Source organism: Myotis lucifugus, unplaced genomic scaffold (assembly GCF_000147115.1).
Source record: "Myotis lucifugus unplaced genomic scaffold, Myoluc2.0 scaffold_200, whole genome shotgun sequence".
Lineage (NCBI taxonomy): Eukaryota > Metazoa > Chordata > Mammalia > Chiroptera > Vespertilionidae > Myotis > Myotis lucifugus.
Window position 1 is genome coordinate 473487 of NW_005871248.1, and position 13463 is coordinate 486949.

The 13463-nt window shown below is 39.8% G+C and overlaps 1 protein-coding gene across 1 annotated transcript in view; it reads left to right on the plus strand.

The window, feature by feature from the left end:
* GREB1L (growth regulation by estrogen in breast cancer 1 like) overlaps positions 1 to 13463 on the plus strand; it is a 127647-nt gene that overhangs the window by 29244 nt on the left and 84940 nt on the right. The window contains exon 6 of the mRNA XM_006097390.3: positions 8048 to 8224. Within this exon, the coding sequence (XP_006097452.1) occupies positions 8048 to 8224 (177 nt within the window). The remainder of the gene's footprint in view (positions 1 to 8047; positions 8225 to 13463) is intronic.

The following is a 13463-nucleotide window of genomic DNA, read 5'->3' on the forward strand; positions in this document are numbered from 1 at the left end:
TGACCAAATGGTGGAATGACTGGTGGAATGACTGGTCGCTATGATGCGCACTGACCACCAAGGGCAGACGCTCAACGCAGGAGCACCGTTCAGCCAGAAGCTGGGCTCACGGCTGACAAGCACAGTGGCGGTGGCAGGAGCCTCTCCTGCCTCTGCTGCAGGAGGGCATTAAGGAGAGAGGGGTCCCAGACTGCGAGAGGGATGTCTGACTACCGGCGGACATCCCCCAGGGATCCCGGACTGCGAGAGGGCACAGGCCGGGCTGAGGGACCCCCCTCCCAGTGTATGAATTTTGTGCACCGGGCCTCTAGTATATATATAAAATAATGCATACCTTTATCTCAAAATTGTTTTGCTTTCTGGTATGCTGTGCTTTACATCCATGTGACTATTTAGTAACTACCAAATTGTACTTCTTAATCCCTTCACCTTTTTTACTCAGCCCTACAACAACCACCCCTCTGCCCCCCCACCCCAATCTAGCAAACCCTTAGTTTGTTCTCTGTATTTATCAGTCTGTTTCTGTTTATTTATTTGTTCATTTTGTTCTTTAGATTCTACATATAAGTGAAATCATATGGTATTTGTCTTTCTCTGTCTGACTTATTTCACTTAGCACAGTACCCTCTAGGTCAGTGATGGTGAACCTTTTGAGCTCGGTGTGTCAGCATTTTGAAAAACCCTAACTTAACTCTGGTGCCGTGTCACATATAGACATTTTTTGATATTTGCAACCATAGTAAAACAAAGACTTATATTTTTTATATTTATTTTATATATTTAAATGCCATTTAACAAAGAAAAATCAACCAAAAAAATGAGTTCGCGTGTCACCTCTGACACGCGTGTCATAGGTTTGCCATCACTGCTCTAGGTCCATCCATGTTTCACAAATGGTAAGATTTCAATCTTTTTTTATGGCCAAGTGATACTCCATTGGACATATATACCACATCTTTTTTATCCAATCATCTATTGATGGGTTGCTTCCATATCTTGGCTATTGTAAATAATGCTGCAGTAAACATAGAAGTGCAGATATCTTTTTAAATTAGTGTTTTGGATTTCTTCAAATATTTACCCAGAAGTGGAATCACTGGGTCATACGGAAATTACATTTTATTGTGTAGTTTATTTTTTGTTATTTTGTTACTTTGATTGTTGACGTTATTACAGATGTCCCCCATACCCCCTTTGCTCCCTACACCTAGACCCTGCCCTTTCCTCCCTCTGGCCCTAACCACATTTTTGTCTGTGTTCATGGGCTATGGATATATGTTCTTTGACTATTTTCTTCACCTTTCATCCTGTCTACCCACCCCCCTTCCCTTACACATTTGTCAGACTGTATCATGTATCCATAACTCTGGTTCTATTTTGTTCATTAGATTACACATGTAAGTGAGATCATATGGTATTTATCTTTCTCTGACTGGCTTATTTCGTTTAGCATTATAATCTCCAGGTCCATCCATGCTGCAGCAAAACCCAAGAGTCCCTTTTTATAGCCACATAGTATTCCATTGTGTAAACGTACCACAGCTTTTTTATCCACTCATCTATCGATGGGCACTTGGGCTGTTTCCAGATTTTGTCTATTGTAAATAGCTCTGCTATGAACATAGGGGTGCATATATTTTTTCTGATATATATTCTTAGGATATATTCCCAGAAGTGGGACCACTGGGTCAAAAGGCAGTTTTATTTTTAATTTTTTGAGGAAACTCCATACTGTTTTCCAAAGTGGCTGCACACCAGTATACATTCCCACCAACAGTGCACTAGGGTTCCTTTTTCTCTACATCCCCTCCAGCACTTGTTTTTTGACTTACTGATGGTAGCCATTCTAGCAGATATGAGGTGATAGGTCATTGTAGTTTTAATTAGCATCGCTTTGATGATTAGTGATGTTGAGCATTTTTTCTATTGGCTATCTGTATGTCCTCTTTGAAAGGTCCTTTGTTCATTTTTTAATTGGATTGTTTGTCTTCCTGGTGTTGAGTTGTATATGTTCTTTATATATTTTGGAAATTAAACCCTTATCAGATGTACCATTGGCGAATATGTTCTCCCATACAGTGAGTTCCCTTTTCATTTTGATGATGGTTTCTTTTGTTGTGTAGAAGCTTTTTAGTTTGATGTGGTTTCATTTGTTTATTTTTTCTTTGTTTACCTTGCCCTAGGAGCAAAAATATTGCTATGAGAGATGTCTGAGATTTTAGAGATTTTACTGCCTATATCTTCTTTTAGGATTTTTATGGTTTCATGACTTACATTTAAGTCATTTACACATTTTGATTTTATTTTGTGTCTGGTGTAAGTTGATGGTCTAGTTTCATTTTTTACATGTACCTGTCCAATTTTCCCAGCACCATTTATTGATGAGACTGTATTTACTTCATTGTATACTCTTGCCTCCTTTGTCAAATATTAATTGACCATAGAGGCATGGATTGATTTCTGGGATCTCTGTTCTGTTCCATTGATCTATATGCCTATTCTTTGCCAGTACCAGGCTATTTTGATTACAGTGGCCTTGTAGTATAGTTTGATATCTGGTATCCAACTGTGTTCTATCTCAAGATTGCTGAGGCTATTTAGGTCTTTTTTGGTTCCATATAAATTTTTTAAATACTTTTTTTAGATCTGTGAAATATGCCATTAGTATTTTAATAGGGATTGTACTGAATCTATAGATTGCTTTAGTATGGGTTTTATAATGATATTAATCATTCTTCCAGTCTATGAGCATGGTATTTGCTTCCACTTATTTGTGTTTTCTTCAGTTTCTTTCTTCAATGTCCTATAGGTTTTCGAGTACAGGTCTTTTACCTCCTTGGTTAAATTTATTCCTTGGTACCTTTTTTTGTTGTTGTTATTGCAATATTAAATGGGATTGCTTTCTTAGTTTCTCTTTCTGAAAGTTCATTATTGGTGTATAGGTTTCTGGATATTGAGCATATATCCTGCTACTTTCCCAAATTCATTTATTAGATCTAGTAGTTTTAGGGTGGAATCTTTAGGGTTTTTTATATATAATATTATGTGATCTGTGAATAATGACAGTTTTACTTCCTCCTTTTCAATTTGGATCCCTCTTATTTCTTCTTTTCTGATCACTGTGGCTAGAACTTCCAATACTATGTTGAATAAGAGTGGTGAAAGCAGACATCCCTCTCTTATTCCTGATCTTAAGGGAGACACTTAGTTTTTGCCTATTAAGTATGATGTTGACTGTAGGTTTTTCACATATGGCTTTTATTATGTTGAGATATGGTCCATTTATTCCCACTTTGGTGAGAGTTTTTATCATAAATTAGTTTGGATTTTATTGAATGTTTTTTCTGCATCAATTGATACGATCATGAAATTTTTTTTTAATATATTTTATTGATTTTTTACAGAGAGGAAGGGAGAGAGATAGAGAGCTAGAAACATCGATGAGAGAGAAACATCGATCAGCTGCCTCCTGCACATCTCCTACTGGGGATGTGCCTGCAACCCAGGTACATGCCCTCGACCGGAATCGAACCTGGGACCTTTCAGTCCGCAGGCCAACGCTCTATCCACTGAGCCAAACCGGTTTCGGCCGATCATGAAATTTTTATCTTTCATTTTGTTTTATGTGATGTATCACATTTATTGATTTGCAAATATTGTACCAGCCTTGCATCCCCGGAATAAATTCCACTTGATCATGGTATGTAATCTGTTTAATGTATTGCTGGATCTGATTAGTTAATATTTTCTTGAGAATTTCAGCATCAGGGATATTGGCCTATAATTTTCTTTCTTTGTAGTGTCTTTGTCTAGTTTTGGAATTAGGATAAGTTTGGCTTTGTAAAATGAGCTTGGGAGTATTCCCTCCTCTTGAATTTTTTTTTTGGAGTAGTTTGAGGAGGATAGGTTTTAGTTCTTCTTTGAATGTTTGGTAAAATTTGCCTGTGAAGTTATCCGGTCCAGGACTTTTGTTTGCTGTGAGTTTTTTATTATTATTATTATTACTGCTTCAATTTCATTAGTTGTTAATTGGTCTATTTAGGTTTTGTGATTCTTCCTGATTGAGTTTTAGAAGATTGTATGTTTCCAGGAATTTGTCTATTTCATCCAGGTTGTCCTATTTGTTGGCATATAGTTATTCGTACTAATTTATTCCTTCCTTCCTTCCTTCCTTCCTTCCTTCCTTCCTTCCTTCCTTCCTTCCTTCCTTCCTTCCTTCTTCCTTCCTTTTATTGATTTCAGAGAGGAAGGGAGAGGGAAAGAGATAGAAACATCAATGATGAGAGAGAATCATTGATCCGCTGCCTCCTGCATGCCCCCTACTGGGGGTCTGTGGAGAGCGGCTACAGCGTTTGGACAGGTTCAAGCTTTGGACTAATGAGAGGGCACAGTCCTCTCGTGGCAAAGCCACATGCAGGTCCCAGCTTGGAGGGCAAAGCCCTCCCAGCACAATTATAGCCAAAGGCTGTGGTTGTAAGGTTGACCTTATGGTCCGAACTTGTGGTCCCAGGTGACTGAGTGATGTGGGCTGCGGGATGTGCAGCAAGTGCTGCCAAAACAGAGCTTGATAGAGTTCTCAGGTGCATGTAATCAAGTAGATTCAAAACTCTCTAGAACATTGTAAACATCTTGACCACGCCCTTGCTTTGCCTCGTGGGATCTGACTTTAAAATAAAGACTCAGCTTGCAGGCTGTGGCACTGTCTCTCCATCTGAGAACAGTGTCCCACCTGGCCCCAACTGTATTCTCTTGTCTGTTTTCTTTAATCCTTCACCACCCCTCCTCAGGTTCACCACTGGCTGTGCTGGATGTGGTTCAGGGGTTGAGCCCACAACCCAGGCACGTGCCCTTGACTGGAATCTAACCCAGGACTCTTCACTCCACAGGCCGATGCTCTATCCACTGAGCAAAACTGGCTAGGGCCATACTATTTTCTTACAATTTTTATATTTCTGTGATGTCAGTTGTTACTCTCCTCTTTCATTTTTTATTTTACTTATTTGGGTTCTCTCTCTTTGTTTCTTGGTAAGTCTGGTTAAAGTTTCATCAATCTTTTTTTAAAATATTTTTTTAATTGATTTTAGAGAGGAAGGGAGAGGGAGAGAGAGATAGAAACATCAATGATGAGAGAGATTCATTGATCGGCTGTCTCCTACACGCCCCACACTGGGGACCAAGCCTGCAACCCGGGCATGTGCCCTTGGGAATTGAACGTGGGACCCTTCAGTCAATGTTCTATCCACTGAGCCAAACCAGCTAGGGCAAGTGTCATCAATCTTATTTTATGTTTTCAAAGAATCAGCTCTTGGTTTCATTTGGAATTGTTTTTTTGTTTTTGTTTTTAGTTTCTGTCATTTGTTTTTGCTCTGATCTTTATTATTTCCTTACTCTGAGCTTCCCCAGTTCTTTCTCTAGTTGTGGAAGTTCCATTTTAAACTTTTTAAGGATCCTCCATATGGTTTTCCATAATGGCTGCACAAATTTGCAGTGTTCCCTTTGTTTGTTGATTCATTGATGGTAGCTTTTCTGCCAGGTGTGAGGTGATACCCCATTGTGGTTTTAATTTGCATTTCTTGGATAATTATTGATGTTGAGCGTCTTTTCATATGTCTATTGGCCATCTGTATGCTTTCTTTGGAGAAATTCTAGTCAGATCCTCAGTCCATTTTTTAAGGGGATTGTTTGTTATTTGGGTGTTGAGTTATGTGAGTTCTTTATAAATTTTGGATATTGACTCCTTATCAGATGTATCATTGGCGAATACACTCTCCCATTCATCACGTTCCTTTTATTTTGTTGATGATTTTCTTTGCTGTGCAAAAACTTTTTTGTTTGATGTAGTCCCACAGGGTATACCAAGGCTATCTGCCATCTGCCTGGGGCTGTGGATCTTTGTGGTGGGGTGGGGTCTCAGAGAGTCGTCAGGGTAGAGCTGTTCAGGTTCACCAGGCTAATGCAGATTCAGATCTGGCTGTGTAGGGGGAAGGCTCAACATAGGAAAGATAGTGCTCATTCCATTAGCCCTCACTCTGATGCCACACAACTCAGTTTCTCTCCTGGTTTGACTGGAGTTCCTTGAGTGTTTTTAAGGAAAGACTGCAACACAAGTCTAGGCTGGCTGCTACTGTATGAGCCTCTGGCAGTGAGTGAGTTGGTGCATCTTAGCATCTATCAGGGTGGAGTAGTGGAGTTCACTAGCCTAATGCAGATGCAGATTTGGCCATGCATTAGGAGGGCCCAACACAGGAACAAAGGCAGCCATCTTTCTAGCCCTTACCCTGAAGCCACACACCTCAGTTTCTCCCTATATATTTCTGGAGCCCTTCCCCCTCAGCCACTGTCCCTCTGCTGAAACCCAGGGTAAGTGCCTGTGAACAAGAGTTTCTATACAGGCTCTTTGGGGGACACCTGGGTTTCCAGCAGCCTTCCGTCTCGCTGGACAGACAAAATCTCCACTGATTTTCAGTCAGATGTTATGTGGGCTCTTCTTTCCATACTAGTGTTTCAGGCTGGGGAGCTAGGCATGGAACTTAGACCCCTTGCTCTTCAGGGGGGGAGCCTCTGCAGTTGAAATATCCCTCCAGATTTTAACCACCACACACATGTAGTGGGGCCGGTCTGTTTTGCATCCCTGCCCCTCCTACTAGCCTAGTGGCTGAGCATAGACCTATGAACCAGGAGGTCAAGGTTTGATTCCCGGTCAGGGCTCATGCCCAGGTTGCGGGCTCAACCAGGTTGCGGTGTGGGTGTGCAGGAGATAGCCAATCAATGATTCTCTTTCATCATTAATATTTCTACTAGTATCTCTCTCTCCCTCTCCCTTCGTCTCTGAAATATATATACACTTTTTTTTTAAAGATAGTCTGTCTTTAATCCTCATAGCCTTTTTCTTCTCTCCTTATCTATATTTCTATATTTGTTAATTATGTAGTAGATTGTTTTGGGGGCTTTAAAAAATGTATCACTTCATCAGTGAATTTATTTCCAATTACTTATTTGTATGTAGAGATGTTCTATTTATGAAGTTTGGAATGCCCTTTCTTATTTATATTTTTGTCCTTGTTCACTATATTATAGTACATGTGTTATGTCCTCATCAGTCACAACTAGAGGTACTCACTCTCTTCCTGTCCACCTTTACCTCTGTGTATTAAGAGGAACTGAAAAATCATTTCCAACAAAGCAAAGCTTGGCCTCTCATCCTCCGAGCCTTCTCCATTTCTTCTTCTTTCTGTGTCCCCTGCTCTAAGCAGGTCACTGAAAGTTTTATTTTGTTTGATTGATCTGACTGAGAATTGTTTGGCTGTTATAGCTAAAAGAATCATAAGCTAGTTTGAGTAAAGAGGAAATGGGAATCTCAAGGAACTCATGCCGGGAAGTACAGCTAGATCTCAAAGAAACTGGAAAGTTGACAATGACCTGAGTTTACACATCAGTGCCCATGCTCTTCTATCTACAGACCAGCTTCCTCTTCACATTTCTGTTTGTTCTCTCCCACACCTTAGCTGACATGTGGTTGACATAGTCCCAACTTGGGTTCCAGTTTTACAAAACCTCATAAATTCAGGGTCCACAGCTATCTGATTGACTCTTTGTAATTATTTCAAAATTTCAGGCGAGATATACTGACTGGCTCTTTGGGGGACATAAATTTCAGGCGAGATATACTGACTGTCCCAGATTGAGTCAGATATTGGACCAGACCAGCAGGTTGTCTAAAAAGGGAGTATGTGGGGAAGAAATAATAGACTTCTCTAGGACCTTTTCCTTTTTTTATGTCAATTATATAGTCTATCGCATGTTATTATCCATTCTGTTTTCCTAACCATTGTCTTTTTAGAGCATTAAACATTTAAAAAATTATTTTCAGTCTTTCACTGATATGAAATAACTGCTAAAATACTGTACCTGGTTTTTCCTTTGAATTATTTTTTTAAAATTGGGAAATTATTGAGTCGAAAATGCTTAATAAGGGTGTGCTTCTTATATATAAAGGTATTGTAACAACATACAAAGCCACCAGTAACTTGGGTTTCCCTCCTTCCAGGGTTTTCTGGAAACTGTATCGGCTGTGGAGAAAGAGGATTTCGGTATTTCACGGAATTTTCCAACCACATTAACTTGAAGCTCACCACCCAGCCAAAGAAGCAGAAGCACTTAAAGTACTACCTAGTCAGAAGCTCCCAGGGTGTTCTGTCGAAGGGACCTCTTATCTGCTGGAAAGGTAGCATCAACTTCTGGGAGGGAAAGGGAAGGGAAGGGAATGAGGACGTTACCATAATGACAAGTGGCCCATTCAGAATTCAGGTGTGTTATAGATAAACATCCCAAGTTCAGAATGCTATCCAAAACCCCAAAGTCCTCTGGCAGGTTATTAGATTTGCTTTTGATTTTTTGTAGAGCCTATTCAAGTTTAGGAACGTGCATGTCTTTATGTATGTGTCTCTTGGAAGGGTGGAGTATAGCTCTTGCGGGGGGGGGTGCGGTTATGTACTCTTTCTAGCTCTTCTGTCATTTGGAGAGGACCTCAAAGTGTCAGTTTCCTGATTACATACTTTACTTAATAGATTCTTTGGTAATTTTCAAGCACCTATATTTTTCTGTTTTAATGAGAACTATGCATACTTTAGAATAAATAACGCTCTCTTCATAATACCTGGGAAAATGCACTGTTCAGTTGACAAAGTTTTATTTCTTTTTAGTTAGGAAGAACTTAACTAACTTATTTATAGAAATGAATCCAGTTGAAACTTCACATCTTCATGTGTTTGATGGAATTTAACACAAGTTCTAATAATTATTCTAATGCAGTAGGATGTCTAACCCTTATTCTTTTGATCAGTTTCTTCTATGCTGAGATTTTTTTCTGTTACTCATATTACTATTTTATAGACAATATGATAATTGTTTATAATGTTTTTATTTGTTGTCTGTGCAATATTTTGACCTGACCATGAAAAATAACATAATAAATCCAAATTACAACTGCAGATTTGCCTCTGAGTCTTTCACCATATTTGCTCGTGGTTGCATTGAAATGACATTGCATAACTCCTTTGGGAATGGCTATATGTTCCAAACCATATGTGAGCTTAACTTGTGACTACTAAATCATAAGTATAGTGTATTATAAATAACTCTTTATTCTAATAAAGTTTAAATAATTTTCCTGTAGAAAAATTGTTTTAAATATCATGAACTCTAATAAAAGAGCAAAAATAGGATAGGTATTGTCTCCCTTTTTTTTTTGTCCTCATCTGAGGACATGCTTATTGATTTTAGAGAGAGGGAAATGAAGAGAGAGAGAGAAACATCGTTGAGAGAGAGAAACATCAATTGGTTGCCTTGAGAGAAACACCAATTGGTTGCCTTCCTGTACGCTGCATGGGGATAGAATCTGCAACCTGGGTATGTCCACTGACTAGGAATCAAACCCGCAACCTTCGGTGTACAGGTGATGCTCCCACCAACTGAGCCACACTGACCAGGGCGCCTCCTGACCTTTTAGCTACCTTTTAACGCTTTTGTTTTGGTTGCATAAAATATTTTTAACTTCTTATTTAGTAGTCAGTGACACCTCATCTTTCTGGGAAAGAATGTCTGTGAAATAGTTTGTGATACAAATGGGTGATTTCTGAAGTCTCACATTTATAGCAGTTTCTGGAATTGGAATTTTATATGTCTATATACACATATACTAACATATAATATCAGTTTACAAATATGCATATATGCACATAATGTGGAAATATCCTCTTAGGCGAAATACTAGTATACTAGCTCTTTAAGGAAGATCATAGCATAGAATAGTGATGGCGAACCTTTTGAGCTCGGTGTGTCAGCATTTTGAAAAACCCTAACTTAACTCTGGTGCCGTGTCACATATAGAAATTTTTTGATATTTGCTACCATAGTAAAACAAAGATTTACATTTTTGATATTTATTTTATATATTTAAATGCCATTTAACAAAGAAAAATCAACCAAAAAAATGAGTTCGCGTGTCACCTCTGAAACGTGTGTCATAGGTTCGCCATCACTGGCATAGAAGGTGATACAAAACTGCCTCCAACCCTTGCTTGTATCTGATAAACTTGGAAACGCTCTAAAGCAGTGGTTCTCAACCTCTGGCCCTTTAAATACAGTTCCTCATGTTGTGACCCAACCATAAAATTATTTTCGTTGCTGCTTCATAACTGTAATGTTGCTACTGTTATGAATCATAATGTAAATATCTGATATGCAGGATGGTCTTAGGCGACCCCTGTGAAAGGGTCATTTGACCGCCAAAGGGGTCACGACCCACAGGTTGAGAACCGCTGCTCTAAAGGAACCTCTATAATTAGCTTTGTCATTTACAACCATTTATTATTTTTTAATTAAATTTATTGGGGTGACATTGGTTAATAGTATCATATAGGTTTCAAGTATACATTTCTATGGTACAGATCTGTATATTGCATTGTGTGCACACCAGCCAAAGTCAAACCATCTTCCATCACCATATATTTGGCCCCCTTTACTCACCTACCCCCCTTCCCTCTGGTAACTACCATACTGTTGTCTGTGTCTATGAGGTCCAGTTTTATATCCCACATCTGCGTGAAATCATGTGGTCCTTAGCTTTTTCTAACTGACTTATTTTGCTTAGCATATATTCTTGAGGTCTATCCATGTAATTGCAAATAACAGTATTTCATCTTTTCTTATGACTTAGTAGTATTCCATTGTATACATGTACCACATCTTCTTTATACAATCCTCTATCTAAGGATACTTTGGTTGTCTCCATGTCTTGGCCACTGTGAATAATGCTACAATGAACATACAGGTGCATATATCTTTGCCAAATAAATGCTTTTGGGTTTTTCAGGTAGATACCCAGAAGAATTGCTGGGTCATATAGTAACTCTATTCTTAATTTTTTGAGAAACCACCATACTGTTTTCTATAGTGGCTGTACCAGTTTACATTCCCACCAGCAGTAAATGAGGGTTCCATTTTCTCCACTATCTCTCCAACACTTGTAATTACCTGCCTTATTAATAATAGTGATTCTAACAGGTGTGAGATGGTATCTCATTGTAGTTTTGATTTGCATTTCCCTAATAGCTAGTGAAGTTGAACATCTTTTCATATATTTATTTGCCATTTGTATGTCTTCTTGGGAGAGGTGTCTGTCCATTTTTTAATTTAATTGTTTATTTGCTCATTTTTTAATTCGATTGTTTGTTTGGTGTTGAGTTGTATAAATTCTTTATATATTTTGGGTATTAACCCCTTGTCAGAGCTACTGTTTGCAAATAGCATCTCCCATATTGTTGGTTGAATGGGAAATGATATCGAAGCATCTAAAGGTGAGCAAATGGAAACAAACAGGGGAGGCAAGAAGGCAGAAAGGCTGAGATGTGCCAGGTAGCTGTGCAGCCAGGAGCTCACTGTGGGGCTCAGCCTGGAGAACAGAGGAAATTGGGTGTGGCTGGTGCTCCCTTTAGCCAGGAGGAGCAAAGAAAAAGAACAAAAACAGCCCAAAATCAGCAGGAAAAAGGAATTAATAAAAATTAGAGCAGAATTGAATGAAATGATGAACAAAAAGACTATACAAAAGATTAATACAACAAAGAGCTGGTTCTTTGAAAAGATTAATAAAATTAGTGAACCCCTGGATAGACTCACTAAGGAAAAAAAGAAAAGACTCATATAAATCAGAAAGGAAAGAGGAGAAGTTACCACAGATATACAAAGGATCATACTAGCATACTGTGAGACTATATGCCACCAAATTCAATAACCTGGAAGAAGTGGATAAGTCCCTAGAAATATATAACTTTCCTAGACTGAAACATGAAGAATTGGAAATTCTAAATAGACCAATCAACAGTGAGGATGTTGAAGCAACCATAAAAAATCTCCCAAAAAATAAAAGTCCAAGACCAGGTGGTTTCACTAGTGAATTCCAGCAACCATTCAAAAAAGATTTGATACCTATCTTTCTCAAACTCTTCCAAAAAAATTTAAAAAGAAGCATACTTTCTAACATATTTTTCGAGGCCAATATAACCCTGATACCAAAACCTGGCAAGGATAACACAAAAAAAGAAAACTACAGACCAATATCTCTGATGGAAAGTTGCGAAGATGGCGGCATAGGTAAACACCTGAACTTGCTGCCGCGCACAACCACATTAAAACTACAACTAAAAGACAAAAAGAATATCATCCAGAACCTCGGGAAGGCTGGCTGAGTGGAAATTCTACAACTAGAAGGAAAGAGAAAAGTGCATTGAGTACGGTAGGAGGTGCAGAGGTGTGGAAGTGTGGAGGTACAAAGGTGCGCGCGAAAGGGGCTGGCAGCTGGGTACGCTGTTGTCTTTTTCAATCCGGAGGGAGATACAAGCTCACGACTGCTCTGAACTCCAGTTCTGGGCAAGAATTTGGGGACCCAGACTCATACGGAGAGAAACTGGACTGTCTGGCACCTGGACAGGAACGTGAGGGCGGCTTTCTCGCAGAGGTGCTTGCAGCGTTAGTTGTTCCTGCATAGGGCCACGGGACACAGACCCCAGGACCTCTCTAAGGCAGAGCAGACTGGCAGCCATTGCGGTTTGCTCCACCCTGGTGATTCCCTGAGACCCTGCCCCACCCAATTTACAACCCCGCCCAAGCTGTGCGCAGAGGCTTTTGCATACGAATGGCCTGGCCTTTCTCCACCTAAAAACCTGTCAAACTGTAGGTGGGTCAGAGAACCCCAGAGTTTCCAAAAGAAGGCCTAAGGCTCGTCAGTAGCCTGCATTGCTTCACAGCTGCACCTCATCTGGGCACCTCCAAACCCCAAACAAAGAGGAGGAATCTGCAGCTCTCTCTGTAGCTCCTGCTGGGTGGCCTCAGGCAGTGGCTGACTTTGCACCTCCTTGGAGATCCAAAGCTAGTGTACCCAGTGGTTAGAGTGAGACCATCCAGATTACAACTCTTCACATCCATGAGAGACACACTCAGGGCAGACTCAGTGAGTGTCAAAGCCCCACTGAAGCAAGTCCTTCCCCATAAGGGTGTCTCCAGCACAGCAGTTCTCCTATTGTAGACACAGCTGGTCCTCACAGCCAGTTGGCCCAGGGTCAATTCCTCCCAGTGATACCAACAGCAATCAAGGCTTAACTACAACAAGACTGTGCACACAGCCCACAAAGGGGTGCACCAAGAGTGTCCACCTCAGGTAATTGGGGAGGCTGAGCCACTGGACCCTATAGGACACCTAGCACAGAAAGCCACCCTATCAACACAGGGAAGCAGCCAAAATGCAGAGACAAAGAAACAGGTCACAAACGAAAGAAATGGAGGAAAGCAAACTACTGGATATAGAGTTCAAAACCATGGTTATAAGGTTACTCAAGAATCTTCTAGAAACCTTCGAGAAATATAGTGAGACCCTCAAGGATATGAAAAAGGATCAATTAGAAATTAAG